Genomic DNA, 21,854 nt, shown 5'->3' on the forward strand with positions numbered 1-21,854 from the left:
TAGTAATCATTCTAATCAAATATTTTCATTCAATGTCCAGTTCATTATGTGAGTAAATAGTATCGCAAAACAATAAAGTGACCAGATGCTTTTTCATTTGTATATCTTCCAAGTAAATGCCTTTCCAATAATTATAATCTGTTCATTAACCACTTCATGAAATGCGAGAGAGAGACGTTGATGGTCCCAATTCCCCAGTCAATTGAGATCAGAGCAATGGCCAAAAATGCATCGAAATAATATTAAAATAACATCATAAAACTGAATATTCTGAACGTTCTGTATCTCATTTAAACAGCAGCGTCTCTTGTACCTGATTTACACCGTGTTCTATTGTACAGTATAATCTGATTCCTGTTATTGAAGAGTCCCTCTCATAGCTGCCAATGAGTGGAGAAATGATCAGTTCATAACCTGATTCAATGGAAGATAAAACATTTATTCTTGTGATATTGTGCAATGTGCCGCAAAGTCCTGATACCCTGTGTTCCCAATACCAATGAATATTAGACAGTCGGTGGCCAATAGAGTGAGCTGCAACGATTTGGATGCTGAAGGAGAACTTTAATGATCTCCGTGTCCGTTCCGAATCATTAACTTCTCTGTCAAAAATCGATGTTAATTTTATGTTTCTCTGGCAACTCACTATTTAATTATCAGGAGGGCGGGATTCTTATTATTTTCAAAGGGCTGTCTTCGAGATTGGGACAGTTTGACAAATATAAGGAGAAACATTGTATTGTGTGAGAGTTTCTTCTCATCTCCAAACCCAAATTGTACAGTGATAGCCATCCGCACTGTAAATAGAATCACTTTGTTCATCCCCCACATTTAGTTACAGAAATTGATAACAATTCTTCCGATAAAGTATGCTTTATTATTGTAATGTGACAGAGACCCGGAATTGTTGAAAAATAGACTGACGGTCTCTTTATATCCGAAAGCGTTATTTCATCATTTTTAGATTTGTGTCCTTGTTAGGGGCGTGGTAATAAATTCAGCATATTTACAATGGAATTAGTTATTTAAATAAAGAAATGATGAACTGCAATATCACCATCAGAAATAATGGAAACAATACAATGAACATACTCAGCCAAACTAATATCCCGACATGAATAAAATGTCAGTTTTAATAATAACCTATTGTAAATCTCGACTCCATTCTGTTGGGGGTGTGGAAGGTGGGACGTGGATCCTGTCGCCGCCTCCAGCAGGGAATCAACAGGCGGCGCCTGGAAAGCCGCCCCCTTCTGCCGGGTATTTAAATGCCGCTCACTGGGACCGGAATCCAACAGTCCGGGAGTTGGTTTGTTCACTGAGTTCCGGACACAACCATTTCCCCCAATTTACCAGAAGGATGAGGTCGGTGATTTGTCTCAGTTTGTTGCTGACTTTCTTATCCGGTGAGTAGGTTTTTATTGTCCAAGTCTCTCACTGTTGCTGTCTCAGTCTATCTCTATAATATTCCAGATTCAAAAATCAGTACCAGGATTAATCCTCGGGTTTCTTGATCTATTTTTACAGGTGTCCAGTCGGAGGTTGTGTTGACTCAGCCAGAGGCAAAGACCGGGCGTCCCGGAGGATCCCTGAGACTGACCTGTAAAACCAGCGGCTTCGATCTTGACAGCAGCGAAATGAGTTGGATCCGGCAGGTTCCCGGACAGGGGCTGGAGTGGCTGGTTAGCTACGAAGATTCATCCAACGAATATTACGCCTCCGGGATTCAGGGCCGATTCACTGCGTCCAAAGACCTTTCAAACAACATCTTCGCCTTGGACATGACGAGCCTGAAGACTGAAGACACGGCCATCTATTACTGTGCAGGAGACCACAGCGAGAGGAACCAGGGCTGCACCCGGACAAGAACAGCTCGTGAGGGAATTCAGCAACTTCCATCATAACCTGAAGGTCAGTATCTGTTTTAAATGTAATATGACCGACAGTGGTCAGAATCAAACCATAATCGTGTTTAAAAAGTAACAAAGAAAGCATTTAGCAGTAAAATTTGAAAAGTCACCGATATAACGGGGTGAGCTTTTCACTGACTTTATATTTATTGTCGTTTCAGCAAGTACAGCACTATCGTTTTAATATTTCTGATAGATTGTGTTATATAAACAGTTGCCTACATTTTAAATTAGAGCCGAACAAATGGTCCATTTGAAGTGAATATTGAGCGGCAGTACTGAACAGAATGAGTGCAGTTTTTGTACGGGTGTGTGTCGCAGTGATACGATGGGGTCACAGTGCTGAGCACAGCGACATCCTCATACAAAAACCTCAGAGAAGGACTTTGCTTAAATATGTGATCAGTGCCACTGCGGAATGCCAAACAAAATGAGGATTCAACAAAATAATAGGTAGAAGCAGCATTGTTTTTTAAAAGATATAAAATGCTTCAACTTTATTGTTATTTATTTACATGCTAAGTGTGAACGGAGAGTGTAAAAGTTTCTAATCCCCTTTATCAACATCATGACCAGTAAAAGTTGAAATATCTCACTGACTCACTCTTAAACGAGATGGAAACAGGCTTTTGAAATAGCAGTAAAATCAAATCTTTGTATTTTACAGTGAACAGCCTGCCGCAGTATTTGTCATGCTGTGTCTCACTGTGCCTGGATGGCACAGCAGTTACTGTCAATACAAAAACCCCTCAGCATTGATTGATTGAAGCTGGATCAGTGTCACTTTTAAATTCCAACTTTAATCACAATACAGTATTATTTTTGTCCAGCACTGACCACATGATAAGAATGAATATGGAAAATCTGTGATAATTACTCAATTATCAGTTGGTGTTTTCAATAACATATTCATGTGTTCCTCTGTGAAATATAAAACATTCGGGTCATTTATGAATGGAGAATGGTATCCAGAAATACAATGATAATTTAATGAACATTAATTGACTTTGTTTTTCCTCTGGTTTGTGAATATTTAAAATAATGTTGCTCTTGTGTCTATTTTGTGCAGGGACGGTTATTGTATGACACAACCCAGGGAATGTGACATTGTGACTACTTCGACTACTGGGGACAAGGAACCATGGTGACGGTGACTGCAGGTAAGAACCATGCACTTATTGAGAAACTGGTTTGCATGTGTCTTTGTTTTATATTTTTGCCTATACTAATAATCCATTTGTTTACTTAAATGTGGGTTTGGTGGATTCTCGATTGTGAATTTTTACAATGTTTCCCGTGATTCTGCTGCAAATGGGTTCTGGAATTCCGCTGTTTCTTGACAATCGGTGCTGCTGAGGGATTCAATCCCTAGTTGTTGTGCTTTTGTGTTTATCTGTTGAGTTACTGTGTGGCTGGGTTACTTTAAAAGCCTAACGTCTGTTCAACAATTCGGCGTTTCTGCAATGTTTATTCTCGGTGACATCTAGTGGCTGCGGGTTGTACAAGTGTTTGAAATCCAACCCAACATTTTTTTAAAATGCTAAAATTTCTATATTAATCCAGTGAACATATTCCACTCACTCACAATGCTGGTGCTGCTATGCAATATTTCTGTTTATTTTAAACATTAATTACTTTGGTGGTGGCGGATTGGCTGGAATATATATCAAAAATTTCTGTCAATGTTACATTTGATTCTGTTGAAAGAGTTTGTAGAATTGAGCTGCTTCTGCAGGAAGCAGGGTTCAGTCTCTCAGTGATGTGTTTCTCTGGTGAGGAAATTGTTTGTCTGGTCGACTTTGAATAAGTAAAATTTGTGAAATAGTTTGGTGCTTCTGCATTGTTTAAACTCGGTGACGCACGCTTTGTGATTGAATACGAACAGTCTGCGGGTTTGCAACTGCTTGACGCATGACTGCAGGCAGAAATCAGGCAGGCGTTGTTGTATTTGTATTTTTTAAATCTTAAGTGATAATTGCAGGTTAAACTAAACCACGGTTTACGCCGCTCGTTCAGAACATACTTTTTCACTGCATTCACAATTTGGGGTACCTGCAATGTTTCATCTCGGTGGCATTTGATGGCTGCAGCTTTTACCATCCAAATGTTTAAATATGTTTGAAATATGACCCAATATGAATAAAATGTGATAAAGTTTCAATACTAATTTGTTGAACACATTCCACATCCCCGCAATGCTATTGCTGTTGCTATTATTCCAGATTTCTGTTTAGTTTAATAACTGGTAAGGAGTTGGTTTGCTAGATTCGATATTGAGATTTTCTTGCATTGTTACATTTGATTCTGTTGAATGGACAATTGAACTGTTTGTCCGTGAAACGGATTCATTCCCTCATTGAAGTGTTTTGGTGTGTTTTTGCTGAAGAGATTCTGTGGTTCGATCACTATGAATGTTTAAAATGGGTAAAATGGTTTGGCGTTACGGCATTATTTCTGCATTGTTTCAACTCGGTGCCACTGAGCGGTTAGACGTCTTCTGGTTGAATGCAAACAATCTTTGAGTTTGAAAACCCTTGTAGGGAGAAAACAAGTAGGTTTTGGAAAAATAACTAAAATGAAGATATTCCAACATTTTTATAAATTTTAACTAAACCTTACAAATTAAAGTAAATCATGACTTACAACGCTCATTCGGACACGAAGTCGTTGTTGCAATCACAAACTTCTCATTAACAAGTTTAAAAGTAAAATTAATATAAAACAAACAATTATTAATCGGTAATATAACTCCATATTCACCCAAGATTATTTTATATTGATATAAATTAGCATTAATCCCCTTTAATAGTTCTGTTGTGCTTTTCACACAATTAACATGACCAGAAAATTTTCCAGACTGGAAATATTTTGTGATAATTCCAGAAACTATTTCAATGATAACATGCTGTTTCCACAGCAGCGCTCAGTTCAGCAATATACTTTGTATTAATCGTTATATCCCAGATTAAGTTCGCATTCACTGGAATACGAATTTTGCAGAGTAAGACGTTACTTTTTGGCAATTTTTGTATCCGCTTATTCACATTTTGTTTCTGTGCAGCCGCAACCAGATTATTAATTCCAAGTAATTTGTAATTGGATACCGAGATAGTTTATTACTAATCTCACCTCAAAATTTGTGAAATCGTTTGGTATTTCTCAATTGTTTCTGTATTGGTTCAACTGAGCGGTTACACGTTTTCTGGCTAAATGAAAATGAAAAAAAGAATTGAAAATTCTTGTGGGGATAAAGCAAACAGGTTTCGGAAAAATAAAATAAATATATGTTAGGGCATCTTATTCATGTTAACTGATGCTTACATATTAAAATAAATCATGAATTACAATTCTTACTGTGTCACTGTATCTCTGTTAGGGACATTACACGACCCTGATCTGTTATATTTGACGTGCTCATTTTCAGAAAAATACATTTTTGCCTAGTTTTTGGGATTTGAGACAGACAGGGAGAGACAGTTAAAAGGCGAAGGGAGTTTTGAAATGAACATCAGGTTAAGTTAAAATTTGTCTTGATTTGTTTTGTTGTTGTAATTTGACCTTTGATCAATTAGAATCAAACAGTTTGAATACACTTGACAGAGCGAACAGAGTTTTCTGACAGGTGGAATTCGCTGACACTGAAGTAATTGTTCATATGATTGTGTTTGTAGTAAATTGTCAACAGAAACTGACTAGAGATGGACAAGTTAATGCTTGAAATTCAAAAAGATTAATTTATATAAAATATAATAATATTATAAATATTATTAAAATAATATTAGCTCTGCACTTAATAATAACAGCATGTCTCCCATTACTGCTAAATACAGGATAAAATTATGGGAAGAATAAATGACAGAATAGAAGAATTGATTCTATCTGAAGCTTATGTTTAATTCTTATTAAATATTATAATGAAGAAAAGGTCTAGACTTATATTCTGCATCGTGTTTTAGTGTTACAGAGGATTTGAATCAATTGTCCTCTTTGTGTTTGCACTGTTTAATTCAGATCTTCTTTAATTCAACAATATGTTCAGTAATTAAGTTATATGGATGGTCGAAATTACTAAATCCAGGAAGCAGAATTATTGGTTTCAAACTGCCAGGCCGTTACACTCTGTACAAATTCAGGAGTATGCATTTTAACACGTTTGTAGATTATAATAAGACATTTGTAGTAAAAGTGAAAAAGTAAAATATTACAATGTGATTAGATTTAAGTAACTGAATGACAGATGTCTGAATGCTTCCATTCAGTAATTTGAAATTATTGTTTAAGATTGTCTAAGATTTAATTGTAACCCAATTATTTAACACTGTTGGAGGCAGAAGCACGTTGAATAATTGAAAACTCATTTTATTACAGAATACAAATGAGCTGACAGGAGAACTAACAGGCAATTAACAATAGCTTAAAATATGATATTGGTGCTGATTAAGTTAAAACAAAAGACCTTGAATATTGCACTGGCGTGCAAAATATCATCCGTTTTAGAGAACATTTAATTGTATCGAAAATGAATTCAGAAAAAAACATTACTTTACTCAGCTGTGCTCAGCTCAATAAAGTGCTTTGCTTTGATTATTTTGTTGATTACATTTAATTAAGAAATTAGTTCTAATCAGTAATGGTTTTCAATGTAAATGATTCCCGATTTGTTTACTTCTTACTGTGTCACTGCATCTCTGTTAGGGACATTGAACTGTCCTGAATCTGTTATTTTTGATTGCTCATTTTCAGCGAAATTACATTTTCACATAGTTTTCGAGAAGTGAGACAGAGAAATAATTAACAGTCGAAAGGAGTTTTGAAATGAATATCAGTTTAATTTAAAATAGATTATTGATTTTCTGTTGTTGTAAGTTGACCATTGATCAATTAGAATCCAACAGTTTGAATGAAATTGACAGATTGAACAGATCTATCTGCTGGGCACTCGATTGTTGCACCGTTTGTGTCTGTTCTGTTTCTGTGCGCGTGGTCACTGTGTTGGGACCAGGAATCTGTTTGACTGGCTATAAATCTTCTGGTTCCTTCTGCTGTATTTCAGGGAGTGAAATTTGATTTATTTCTTCAATACACTTGTATCTGTGAGAAATGTGACAGTTTGACTTGATGTTTGACTCGGCGTCTCAGAAATGAGATCCCCAAAGCATATTGCGACCATCAGACAGAGCAGAAACGTCAGACTGCAGAGGGAGAATTGGGTGATTTTTAACCAGTGATGTACCGGCCTTGAGAATGTTCGATGAACAAATGCAAAGTGAGATTTACTATATTGTGATCCGTACTATAGCAGTCCCTGACCTGTTTAGTATGACAGTTGAAGGGTCAAATTCATTTGCATCTTATTTTTAATTTTCTAAAGGCTCTTTTAGAGTCATTTCCTCGGCCAGAATTTTTAATCTTCCCTAATTGTTCCATGAGAAAGTGTTGCTATGAAGCATCGTTGAATAACTGCAGTCCATATGCTGCAGGCATCCGCCGTGCTGTTAGGCAGGAAGTTCCAGGATTTTGACCCAGCGACTGTGAAGGAACTGAGATATTGTTTCAAGTCAGGATGGTGTGTGTCTTGGAGGGGAGCTTGCAGGTGGTAGTGTTCATATGTGGCTGCTGCCCTTGTCCTGTTAGGATGCAAAGGCAGCGGGTTTGGACAGTGTTTTCTATGGAGCCTTAGTGAGTTGCTGCAGTGCATCTTGTATATTATACACACTGCTGTCACTGCTTGTTAGTGATGGAGAGAGTGAATAGGGTGAATGAGGGGGTTGGGTAATCTTGTGGGTGGCTTTGCCCTGGATTGTGTCAAATGTCCTGAGTTTTTACAAGTTTCGCTCATTGAGAAAAGAGGAAATTATTCAATTGCGACTGACTTGTGAAAGAGTTAAATGTTTTTCCAACCTTTGGCCCGCGGTCCGTATTGTGCTCACATGTCACTCCCACTTACTGTGTGAGTGGGTGAGTGTGTGTGGAGTGAGGGTGCTTTTCCAGACTAAATCAGCCAGATAGAGACTTACACACATCACACACTCTCACACACATAGATACACACATGCACACTCTCATATTCTCTCACACATGCACACACAAATACATACTCACACTTACTTTCTCTCTCATACGATCTCTCTCACACAGCCATACACATTCTCTCTCTCTCTCTCTCGCGTTGTACATACACTCTCTCAATACAAGTACGTACATACTCTCGCTCTCTCAATTAATCTCTCACACGCCCTTACACAAAAGCAATCACATCCCCACACACATTCTCTCTTACACGCAGACACATACTCTCACATAAGCACAGTCTCGCACACGCACTCTCACATGCACTCTCTCTCCCACACTCTGTCACACACGCTCAAGCTGTCTCACATTTATTCACACACACTCTCACAATTCCTCTTGCACACGCATCTCTCTCTCACATACACACGCACATATTCCTATCTCTCTTGCACACACTATCTCACACCTGTACATTCTTCCTTTCACACACTGGCTCTCTCACAAATACTCTCTCACAAACATAGACACATGCACACACTCTAACACGCACTCTTACACACAGACACAGTCTCTCAAATAAGCACAGTCTCGTGCACACATTCTCCCTCACACACACACACATGCACTATCCCTCTCACATTCACTCTTCCGTATACTCTCACTCCATCTCACACTCATTCATATGCTCCCTCTCTCATGCGAATAGTTGCGCACGCATTCTCTCACACAGGCACATATTTCTCTCTCTTTCACACGCTCACTCCCTTATACATTATCTCACACATGCAAAACCTTGCTCTCAAACACTGTCTCTCACAAACACCCTCTCTCTGACACGCACACAGTCTCTCCGTCTCTCACACACGAACACACATGTATACACAATGTATCTCTCTTAAACACTCCACCTATCACAGACACATGTTCTCTCAACAGTTACTTCATTCACACACACTCACGCATCCACTCTGTCTAATTTTCACACTTTCTCTCGCTCACACACACTCTCCCCGCCCCTCCACACACACACACACACACACACATACTTTGAAGAACAGAGACACACTCTCACACACATAAAGACACACACACTATCTCTCACACACACATTCTTTCTCTCATGCACACTCTCTCCTCTTGCACACACAGACCACTGTCTCACACACGTGCAAAAGCATTCATGTGTCTCACACACTCTCACACACGTAAACCACACACAAAGTCTCTCTCTCACACACAAAAACTGTCTCCCTCTCTCACACACACATACATACACACGCACACACACACATACACACACATACACACGCAGACACACACACATTGCTTCTATCTCCCACACACATTGCACACATCTTTCTCACTCAGACGCAATACCATGCACACCTTCAGACACTGATGAACATATTATTTTACTTTCCAATCGGCACTCCCTCTCACACATACTGTCTTTCACATGAACACAACACTCTCTCCCACACACATACCCTCCCTCTCAGGCACACACATTCTCTTTCACAGACACCCTGTATCTCATACGGACACACTCCTTTTCACATAAACACACACTCAATCACACACAGAAGTACTCTTTCACACAGACTCCTACTCTCCCCGCCCCTCCGCACACACACACTTTCAGAAGAGATACACTCTCACACACAAAGAATAACTCTTCAAACACACATTCTCTCTCTCCCACACACATTGTCTCACACACCCTTTCTCTCACGTACACTCTCCCCTCTTGCACACGCAGCCCACTATGTCACACACGTGCAAACGCAGTTTATCACACACAGGCACATTTACACACACATCGAGTCTGCACCAACAGCAATCCCACCCAAGCCCTATCCCCATAACCACATGCATTTACCCTAACTAGTCCCCGTGACACTAAGGGGCAATTTAGAACGGCCAATTCACCTAAACCGCACATCTTTGGATTGTGGGAGGAAACCAGAACACCCGAATGAAACCCAAGCAGACACGGGGTGAACTTGCAAACTCCACACAGACAGTGACCCAAGTCGGGAATCGAACCCGAGTCCGTGGCGCTGTGAGGCAGCAGCGCTAATCACGGTGCCTCCGTGCCACCCCGGTAGCATTTGAATGAGTGTGGGATCGAGGAGCCCGAGTAAAACTCAAGTGAATAAGAATCGGGGGGAAATTCTTCTCTGTTTCGAGTCATACTTAACACAAAGCAAGATGGTATTGGTTGTTGGAGGTCAAACATCTAAGTTCAGACATCACTGCAGGAGTTCGGCAGGGAACGGTTCTGGGAGTAACAATCTTCTACTGCTTCATCAATGACATTCCATCCAACATGAGGTCAGAAGTAGGAATTTCCATGTGTTACACCGGACACAAAGGCACAATAAATAAGAAGGGACCTGGCCGAGACTAAGGCCGCCTGACTCCCCAATACTGGTGTAGAGTTGGTGTTTGATTCCTGTGCGGCCCATTTTAACTTTACTGTGAGCTTCCCTTCCAGCTCCCTCAGTCTGTCTATCTGTTCACTGACACGGGTTTCTTAAAGTAAGGCACAGACATTAAAGCAGCTGCTCAGTGATCTACACTGCTGCCTGACTTTAGACAGCTCTGTTACTGAAAGCTGATCAATGTGGAGAATCGGGACAAAATCGATGGAGAGGAAATGGAGGAGGTGGAGCTCCTGGAGCCGAATGGAGCAGTCCCCGACTCGGCTGTGGACAACAGGCAATGGAAAGCTGAGACTGAGCGGAAAATCATCCAGAGAATCATCCTGATAATGGGACCAGAGTAATTGTGAATGATCACTGACCCACTCTCACTGACCCACCCCACTTATTGGCCCTCACTGAATCACTCACTCTCACTCACTTACCCCCACTCATTCCTACTCACTCACCATCGTTCACCCTCACACACTCACCCGCACTCACCTACCCTCGCTCGCTCACACGCTCACTCACTCACCTTCACTCACACTCACTCACCCACATTCACTCTTTCGTGCAAACTAACTAACCCCCACTCACCCAATCTCACTTATTCTCACTCACAATCACTCATCCTACTCAGCCTCGCTCACACAGTCATTTTCACTGCCATTGACCCTGATACCCTCACTCACTCACATACCCTAAATCAACCTTACCCACACAGCATAATTCACACTCACTTAGTCACTCACTCACCTCACTCACCCCACTCACCCCCACTCACTCATACAACCTCACTCATTCACCCTCACTCACTTACCCAACCTCACTCATGCTAGCTGACACTGACACTCACTCACATGCGCTCATCCTCAATCAACTTCACTCACTCAGCCTCACTCACACTCACTAACTGTCTCTCACCCTCACTCATTCACCCTGACTCACCCACTCCCACGCACTCACTGGCTCACCATCATTTAATTAGCCTCATTCAATTATCCTCACTCCCTCAGCTACCCTCACTCACTCACGCACCCTCACTCACCCACCCTTACTCAACCTCACTCACTCACACTCACTCACTCACACTCACACCCACCCTCATCAACTTATCTTCACTCCCCCTAACTCACTCACCCTAACTCACTCCCCCTAACTCACTCCCCCTAACTCACTCCCCCTAACTCACTCCCCCTAACTCACTCGCCCTAACTCACTCCCCCTAACTCACTCACCCTAACTCACTCCCCCTAACTCACTCACCCTAACTCACTCCCCCTAACTCACTCCCCCTAGCTCACTCCCCCTAACTCACTCCCCCTAACTCACTCCCCCTAACTCACTCACCCTAACTCACTCCCCCTAACTCACTCACCCTAACTCACTCGCCCTAACTCACTCCCCCTAACTCACTCCCCCTAACTCACTCCCCCTAACTCACTCACCTTAACTCACTCCCCCTAACTCACTCACCCTAACTCACTCCCCCTAACTCACTCCCCCTAACTCACTCACCCTAACTCACTCACGCAGACGCATGCACATTCACTCACTCTCTCACATCCTGAAGCGAGGTCTGAAGACGGTGTGATGCCCAACTTCAGGAGCATGCCAATGGAGTGGAGAGAGCTGTAGGGAAGCGCGGGGGCTCGGGCCAGGGAAAATGGCAAGGAGCTACGTGAAAGGGCAGATAGCTGGGGAAAGAGCAGAGAGCCGGGGGAAAGGGAAGACAGCAGTAGGGAAGGGCAGGGAGATGGGGGAAAGTGCAGAGATTCAGGGGAAATGGCAGAGAGCTGGGGAAAGGACAGGGAGATGGGGAAAAGGGAAGAGAGCCGGGGAAAGAACAGAAAGCCAGGGGAAAGGGCAGAGAGCCGAGGGAAAGGGCAGAGAGCCGGGAGAAGGAGCAGACAGCCGGCGAAAAGAACAGGGAGACGGGGAAAAGGGCACACATTCGGGGGGAAGAGTAGAATGTCGGGAGAAAAGGTAGAGAGTCGGAGCAAAAGGCAGAGAGCCGGGGGACAGGGCAGCGAACAGGGTGGAAGGGCATAGAGATGAGGGAAGGGCAGCGATCCGGAAGAAAGGGCATAAAGGTGGTGGGAAGGACAGACAACCGGGCAATGGCAGAATGACGGAGGTAATTGCGGAAAGCCGCGCGAAACTACAGAGAGTGGGATGGGGAGGGGGGGAGGGGGGAGGGGGGCACAGAGTGTTGGAAAAGGGCAAGGAACAGGAGGAAACGACAGTGAGTCGGGAGAAAGTCTAGAGGGTTGGGGGAAACATAAAAGCAGAGAGAGGGGATGGGTCTGAAATTGCAGAGAGCCAGGATAAAGGGTAGGGAGGGAGCATAGAGAGCCGGGGACAAGTGAAAAAAGCCGGAAGAAAGGGCAGAGAATCGGAAGAAAGGACAGAGAGCTGGGGGAAAGCATAGAGGGGGTGAGAACGTGTGGACAGACATGAAAGAGCAGATAGAGAGATGGAGGAAAGCGTCAGAAGCCGGTGGAAAGTAGAGAAAGCTGAAGGATCGAGCAGAGAGTCAGGAAAGAGTAGACAGCTGGTCATTGGGCTGAAGGGAGGGGTTGGAATATGGAGTTTACACCCACAATCAGTTCACCCATGATGTCACTGAATGGAGGAGGAGGCTTGAGGAAGCGAATGGCCTATTCCTACTATTAATGCATGATCCGAAGATTAGAGAATGTTGCAAGCATTTGAGTTGGTATTCATTTGAGAGTTTTATGGTGATTACATTAGTATTCATCCTGAAGGTATTATTGAAGCAAAGTCACTATTCTTTGTTTGGGGGTTTTGGAGATTGGTGGGAGGCGGGCGGTTGGGATGTTTGGTGGAAATGAGGTGGAGAGTGTTGAGAGCATCAGCCAGTTTGAACACCAGCAATTCCCAAAACTGCTAAGAAATGAATGAAGAGACAATTTCCTCATCACAAGGTGCTGTTGATTGAGAAATAAATGGTGGCTGCAAGAATAGAGAAAATCATCTGCTTTTCTCCTTTGATCCAGTGCAATTTATGTCATTCAGATAACATCAAAATGTTTTTTTTCCAGTGTGACAGAGACGGAGAAAGAGATTTGAGTTCCTACAGAGGGAACAGATATCCTAAATCATAGAACTAATCGAATCTTAAATGTGGTGTCGGTTTTATTGGGAAATATTAGGATAGGTTCATAATTCTGGTCAAAATTTTAAATGTCTGATGGCTTAAAGAACACAATTAACAGTGTCTAACTTTTTCAATCGACCATTCTTTCTCAGCGACACCGTCTCCGCCCATTCTCTACAGCCTGGTCTCCTCCTGTCAGCAACACAACACTGACGGCTCCGTCACCTACGGATGTTTGGCAATGGACTACTCCCCAGAAATCACCAGTCTGACCTGGAAGAAAAATGGGCAGCCGATCAACACTGGGTTTAAGACTTACCCGTCAGTGAGAAACACGAAGGGAACCTATACCCTGAGCAGCCAGTTAACCATCACCGAGTCAGAGGGAGAATGCAGCAAAATCGACTGTGAGGTTCGACACAGCGACTCAGTCAAGAGCATTGAAATGCCATGTAAGTGTTGTGCAGCTTGTGTAAAACAGAAACGCTGTGGTTAACCTGTGTAAGGCCTTGGTTATAACTCACATAAAGAGATGTGCATAATCCGGACCCTGGATTGTCCCGGTTCATGTCCATTGACTGCAAATGAGCCTTTTTCCTCTGATGGAGAAATCCAGCACGAGGGGGCATGGCTTTAAATTGAGGGGGGGTAGTTATAGAACCGATGTCAGGGGTAGGTTCTTTACCCAGAGGGTGGTGAGGGATTGGAATGCCCTGCCAGCATCAGTAGTAAATGCGCCTAGTTTGGGGGCGTTTAAGAGATCCGTAGATAGGTTCATGGACGAAAAGAAATTGGTTTAGATTGGAGGGTCACAGTTTTTTTTTAACTGGTCGGTGCAACATCGTGGGCCGAAGGGCCTGTTCTGCGCTGTAATGTTCTATGTTCTATGTTCTAATGTAGACAGAAGTTTGATTGATCAACATCTTCTGTAGGAAATAACTAATATGTGTTTTCTCAAGGTCCTGAAGGTGGCATCCCTCCAACCGTTATCCTCACCGTGAGTTCCAGTGAAGAAATCACAAGTAGCAAATTTGCATTCATCGTCTGTTCAATCGTCGATTTCCAGGCACAGTCAATGACGGTGAAGTGGCTGAAGAATGGACAACCCATGGATTCAGGAATTGTCACCTCTCCCGTCTGTGAAGTGAACGGGAGCTTCTCGGCGAGCAGTCGGCTGACAGTCTCCGCTGGGGAATGGTTCAGCAAAGCGGTCTATACCTGCCAGGTCACTCATCAAGGATTCACCCAGAGTCAGAACATCACCGGATCTCTGGGTAAGAGATGCAAACCGAGGGAGGAATTGATCATTTTACGCTCTGATTTTAATAAAAATCAAGAATTATTAAAGTCAGTACATAGCAGCGGACAACTTTTAATTTACTGCCATGTATTTGCTTCTGTGTAAGAGCTGCATTAGGATTGCTCACCATTCAGGATTTCATCAGAACGTTTCCCTCTACTTTGATCTCATATAGTGAGTGAGGTGGACTTTATATCAGCGTTTACTGAGCTGATAGTATTTGGGGAAACGATAGGTGTCTAGTAGTGATCGTGGTTTGCCTCAGTGATCAGAGTTGGGACGCAATTGTTTACAAAGATGATTTGGAGTTGGGGACCAAGTATAGTGTGTACAAGTTCGCAGATGACATTAAGATGAATGGTAGAGCAAAGGGTGCAGAGGACACTGAAAGTCTGCAAAGGGATATAGATAGTTTCAGTGAGTGGGCAAGGGCAAGGGAGTACAATGTTGGTAGGAATAGCAGCAAAATTGACTATTAATTCCGGGGTGAAAATTGCTGCATTCGGCTGTGCAGAGGGATCTGGGTGTCCTTGTGCATGAATCTCAAAATGTTGGTTTGTAGGTGCAGCAGTAATTAAGAAGGCAAATGGAATTTTGTCCTTTATTGCTGGAGGGATGGAATTTAGAAACAGGGAGGTTATGGTGCAGCTGTAAAAAGTTCAGCTTATAAATTGAGGCAACAGCTGTAGTATTGTGTACAACGTTAGGCTCCTTACTTGAGAAAGGATAAACCGGCACTGCAGGGGGTGCCGAGAAGTCACTAGGTTGATTGCGGAGTTGGGAGTGTTGGCTTATGCGGAGAAATTGTGTGGACTGGGACTATACCCATTGGAATTCAGAAGAATGAGGGGGGATCTTTTAGAAACATGTAAGACCATGAAGGGGTAGAAAAGAAAGCAGCAGGAGGTGGTTTCCACTGGAGTGTGAAACTAGAACGAGGGGGCATATCCTCAAAATAAGGCGGGGAGGGGGGGGGCGATATCTGCTTGAGTTAAGGACGAACTTCTTCATCCAAAGGGTTGTGAATCTATGGAATTTCCTGCCCAGTTAAGCAGTTGAGGCGACCTTGCTGAATATTTTAAAGGCAAAAATAGATAGCTTTTTGAACAGTAAATGAATTAAGGGTTATGATGAGCGGGCGGGTGAGTGGATCTGAGTGCACGAAAATATCAGCCATGTTCTTATTGAATGGCGGAGTAGACTCGAGGAGCCAGATGGTCTACTGCTGCTCCTAGTTCTTATATTCATATGTTAACAGCTTCAAGGTATTGTGCTCGAAAGTGCACCCACCCTATTTATAAATCAGCGTTCAGTATTGCCTTCCTGATGTCAGGAATGATATATTTATACAGGGATTGCTGCAATGCTGATTCATTACAATAACGTCTGGAGTAATCGATTTTACTGAATAGTTTTCGCAGACCAACCTGGCTTTCCATTCAGTATAGACGATTAAAGACGACATCTCGAGGTTGATATCCCGAAGTTTTTTTATACTACATCAGAAAGTGAAGGCTGAATACTGCTGTCTTGATTCTGAAGATGAAACTTAGGTTCATTTTCATTTCTGCTTCACAGATTCTCCCACATGCACCAATTCCAGGATCACTCTCCTGCCTCCTCCCATAGAACAGGTCCTACTGGAGGCGACCGTGACCTTAACATGTGTCATTTCTAACGCTTACGCTGGATTCAACATGTCCTGGAGCCAAGGAAAGAAACCTTTAAAATCAGAGATTGTCGAGAAACATTCAGGCAGTGTAGTCAGCAAATTAAACATCTCGACACAAGCCTGGCAGAGTGGGGACGTGTTCGAATGTGTGGCGAGCAATGAGGATCAGCCAACTCCTTTAAGACTATCTATCCACAAGGAAGAAGGTGAGCGGCCAGACTGAAACAATAAATGAGTCATTGTGTATATTTCCAGTGTAAGTGGTTGAGTCAATCTTTGCTATTCGGTGTATTAATCGCCTTCTCATAGAAACCCTACAGTGCAGAAGGAGGCCATTTGGCCCATCGAGTCTGCACCGACCACAATCCCACCCAGGCCCTACCCCCACATATTGTACCCGCTAATCTCACTAACCTACACATCTCAGGACTCTCAGGGGCAATTTTTAACCTGGCCAATCAACCTAACCCGCACATCTTTGGACTGTGGGAGGAAACCGGAGCAAACCCACGCAGACACGAGGAGAATGTGCAAACTCCACACAGACAGTGACCCAAGCCGGGAATCGAACCCAGGTCCCTGGAGCTGTGAAGCAGCAGTGCTAACTATTGTGCTACCGTGCCGCCCCTGATTGATAGTTTTAGTAACTAAACACTCTGGGTCTGTAGATAATAAATTCGATGTGAGAAGTGAAAAGTAGATGAAGTAACAATGATTAGAAGACAACGCTTAGATGGAGTAAGAAGGGAGGAGGGACGTGATTTGAACTTTAGCAGCAAAACAGACCAGTTCAGCTGAATGGCCTCTTTCTGTGCTGTAAGCTTGAAGTAACTTTCTAGTTCAGACAGAAATGTTCACCAATAAATGGATCGTAACCATCTCTGCTCCGAACTGAAAAATTGGGCAAATCCCAAAATGAAAATTGGAAACCTTTAAAAGTCAGCATCAAATACGCTTTTCTCGATCGGGTAGATAATTAAGAAACATCTCCCCTTCGTGGAAGGGTCAACAACCAGATGATATAGATTTAAGAGAAGGAACGGCATTTGTGGAGAACCTTTTTCACCCAGAGGGTGTTTTGAATGTGCAACTCAATGCCTGAAAGGTTGGAAGGGGCAGGAACCTTCACAGCATTTAAGAAACATTTAAATTAGTCCTTGAAACACCAATGCATCCAAGGCTATGGATCAAGTGCTGGATAATGGAATTAAAATAGATTGGTGTTTCATGGCCAGCGCAGTCACATTGGGCTGAAGGGCCTCTTTTCGTGCTGTAAAACTCTATGACCTGGAGTATCCAGGAGTTCCATTCCCTCCGAAACTGACGCATGTTGTACATTTTCTACAGTTAAAAATCCACAGGAACCCTCCGTTTCTGTCCTCCTGCCCTCGGCGGAAGACGTCTCCGCTCAGAGATTCATCTCCCTCAGCTGTTTAGTGAGAGGTTTCTCCCCCCGAGAGATCTTCGTCAAGTGGACCATCAATGACAAGCCGGTGAATCCCGGGAACTACAGGAACACAGAGGTGGTGGCGGAGAACGGCAATGGCTCCTTCTTCATGTACAGCCTGTTATCCATTGCAGCGGAGGAGTGGGCCAGTGGCGCTTCTTACTCATGTGTGGTGGGACATGAAGCCATCCCCTTGAAGATCATCAACAGAACGGTTGACAAATCCAGCGGTAAACCCAGTTTTGTGAACATTTCTCTTGCACTGATGGATACCGTTAATTCATGTCAATGAGAATCATACATTTATATTCGACACTTCAATAAAAATAATAAAAGCCTTTTCGTCCAATGATGAATGAAAATAACCAATCGCTTAATTGATTGTTTTCCAGTTTTACTTCTTTTAGGTCTCTTTGGTTTGGGTCTCATATTTACAAGTCTTGTAGAATCAGTGCTCCCATATCAGTGACACGCACCCTGGGTTAGAGACAGACTGGAGCATATTCATTACCAAACTCTGAAAAATAGCTTCACCAACCTTCCTGCTGCTGGGGAGAAATCCAACGAATGAATATTTCAGATAAACAAATACGCATATTTAGATCTTGGTATTCCTGCTTCCCTCATTGTCCATCCCATTAACATTGATGTCAGCTTTAAGTTGCTGACTACATCCACTCGGAACTGAAGTGAGGGTCACACACAGACATAGAGCAGCAATCCCCCATCAGAGAGAGGGGGGATTGAAATTGTTAACACACTGGATTCCCACTCCTCCAGCAAAGAGAGGGGAGGGGCATTAGGTAATCCACAGTAATCCCACTGTCCCAGCAAAGTGAGGGGGTTGGAGCATTGGATAATCCACTTTACCCACACTCCACCAACAATGAGAGTGGGAGTGGCATTAGATAAACCATTGTACCCTCCCTTCGCAACAAAGAGGAGTAGTTAATCCACTGTATCAGCACTCACCCCAAAAAGAGGGGGAAGAACATTAATTAATGTACTCTACCCCCAATTTCCCAGTAAAGAGAGGAAGAGGGGAGTGTAGTTAATTCACTGTACCCCCACATCCCCAACAAAGTGAGGGGGAGGGGCAGTAGTGAACCCACTGTAGCTACAGCTCCTCAGCAGAGAAAACCAAAATGGAAAGTGCTCAGTCCATAGGAGAGAACGAAACGATGAACTCACAATGCTCCCCATCCCCGAGCAGAAGATATGGAAGAGATTGGATTTCTATGGCAATTCCTCAGTCACCAAAGGTTTTCTCCCTTTCTGGCTGCAAATTCTAAACTTCCAACATGCTAATCATGTTGTGGAATATATATTTATGGAACATTATTTTCAAAGTTTAAACACTCTGTTCATCGTTTGCTAACATTGATTTCTCACAATCCAAATTTAAACTGGTGACTGTATCCTCCCTGGGTTTTCAGACACCTATCCCTGATGTTTATGTGGATCAATAAATTGTTGCATTAATTCAACGAATTTCGCCTTGCATCTCACAGAAGAGAAATATCAACAGAGGATGTTGAAAACATTCTCCATAATTCGCACCCGTCAGGGTCAAGGTCTATTATTTCCATCCTGTGAAACTTGGTACAGTAGTAAATATACAGGCAACTGACAAAACAACACGCACACACACATGCCAGACATCTGCACGCACGCACACAGAAACACACATCCACAAAAACACACGTAAGTACACACATACAGAAACACAAATACAGGCAAAGAAATATACACAAAGAAAAACACAAACATGCACAAAAATTACACACACAAACAGACACAAGTAAACGTATGGGCCTTCACAAAAGCAAGCATACTAACACGCACAAATATGTACACACACAAATATAGGCATACGCACGAATACTCAAACAAAGAAATACGCAGATGCATAAGCCTATACAAACAAGTACAAAAATAAACATATATATCCATGTAAATATGCCAATAAACGCACAATTTCACACAAGTGCAAACTCATGTACACACAATCACACACATTCACAGAAGCATAAAGGCAGACAGTCAGACACGCAAACACACACAAACAGATGCACCGACACAAAGATACACACTTTTGTGCACACATAAAAGCACTCACATAAACGGAGAAATACACATAGAAACATACATAGGCACAGAATCACACGCACACAAAGACACACACATGCACACACGAAAAACACATGCAAATCGACACATATTTACAAGCGTGCACAATGCACACAGACACACACAAGCCCTGACATGGAAAGACATTCGCACATCGGTTCGCACACATACATTACTTACGCAAATGCGCATGTATACACACAAACAAACACTGAAATCATAGAATCCTCGAAATGCACATTAAATACACACTTCTGAAAACAAACGCACAATTGTACACAGACACAAACACACACAAAAACACAGAAAAAACATGGCTCCATAAATACGCAGACAGAAATGCACACAAACGCAGATGCAGGCACACGCAAGCAAGCAGACGCAAACACAAACATACAAAATGCAGAAGAGTATAATCACCCAAGGACATGGAATGCAAAAGAAGCTTAATTAAAGAATATGGATTCAAAGATGCATATGCTCACACACAAATATAGACACACAGACGCACGTTAACAGAGTACACATGATCACACAAATACTTAGATCAACAGACGGCAAAATATTCAAAGACGCACATGTAGACGCAAACATTAACATGCCAATAAACAAGAGAACACAAACACACACATTAATACAAATGAGAACATGAATATATATCAAATCATGTTTATAAAGATCTAACAAAGTACAAAAACACATTAACGCACACACACACACACACACAGATACAAACACTACTGCACTAACAGATAGTTGGAAGAGCAAAAGCATATTAGCACATTTATTAACAGGCACGAACGCATAAACATGTTTTCATATAGACATTACTAAATAAAGAGCGACTTGAACACAATGAATCACTCGTATGTAAACATTGACAGAGAAACATAATGTACACACAGATGCAGACACATGATTTTACAAAGTAACATAATGGCATAGGGTCACACATTAACACGTACATGAACGCAAACAAGTAATAGTGCAAAGCGAAATGCGCATGCGAACACAAACAAACTCAAACACAAAAGTGAGGTTTTTGATGGAAGTATAATTCAAGTTACTTTTTAAAAGACATTTTCTCCAACAATTGTTCCAATAAGAAAATAACTCAACAAACACACTGAACAATATTCTCAATGAGGAACCGATTTAAGTTAATAATATAACAAGTGTTTCCATAACAGATAAACAAACGAGATGGAAACTCACATTCGACTTCTTAAATAGCAACATTTAAAGTTTACAAATAAACAGATCACAAATCTCCCTCGAAACACATTATTATATTCTCCAATAATAGGTAGCATGAAATTTTTGGAAAATGGACTGATACTGAAGAAAAGTTGCCATGTTTTCCCATACAGTCTGTACGAGGAATGTAAGAAAGAACATGTATGAAAATAGTTACAGAGATCGGTTACTGAGTGTCACGAACTCAATAGTAGATATATATGAAACTTCAATTAGATAATGAATTAATAGCTTAGGAAGGAGAAATGGGAATATACAAAGTAATATTTAGTTATGCTGGATAAATAAAACAATCTAATTATATTTCCTCGGCTGTGACACCCATAGATTCCACAGACCGTATTTGGATTGAAAACAATGAGGATGACAACAGCAACATCTGGACAACCGCTTCCACATTCATCGTCCTGTTCTTCCTGAGCATTTTTTACAGCACTGCTGTCACTCTGGTGAAGGTGAGATGATTCAATTAATCCACATTTCAAACTGATAGAAGGGATTTGAAAAATCTCTGAACGTTTTATTGATTTAAAACTCTAACATTAATGCCCCGCATCATAAATATCTGCTTCATTATTG

The 21,854-nt window shown here is 42.1% G+C and overlaps 1 gene segment (V, D, J or C); it reads left to right on the top strand.

Moving 5' to 3' along the window:
- The first annotated feature begins 1,298 nt into the window (after positions 1–1,298).
- On the top strand, positions 1,299–18,255 carry LOC144484859 (Ig heavy chain C region-like). The segment is given in 7 exon segments: positions 1,299–1,406; positions 1,528–1,851; positions 3,020–3,070; positions 13,622–13,921; positions 14,429–14,743; positions 16,348–16,647; positions 17,789–18,255. Coding segments are annotated over 7 exon segments (1,728 nt in total).
- The last annotated feature ends 3,599 nt before the right edge of the window (positions 18,256–21,854 follow it).

Source organism: Mustelus asterias, unplaced genomic scaffold (assembly GCF_964213995.1).
Source record: "Mustelus asterias unplaced genomic scaffold, sMusAst1.hap1.1 HAP1_SCAFFOLD_130, whole genome shotgun sequence".
Taxonomy (NCBI): domain Eukaryota; kingdom Metazoa; phylum Chordata; class Chondrichthyes; order Carcharhiniformes; family Triakidae; genus Mustelus; species Mustelus asterias.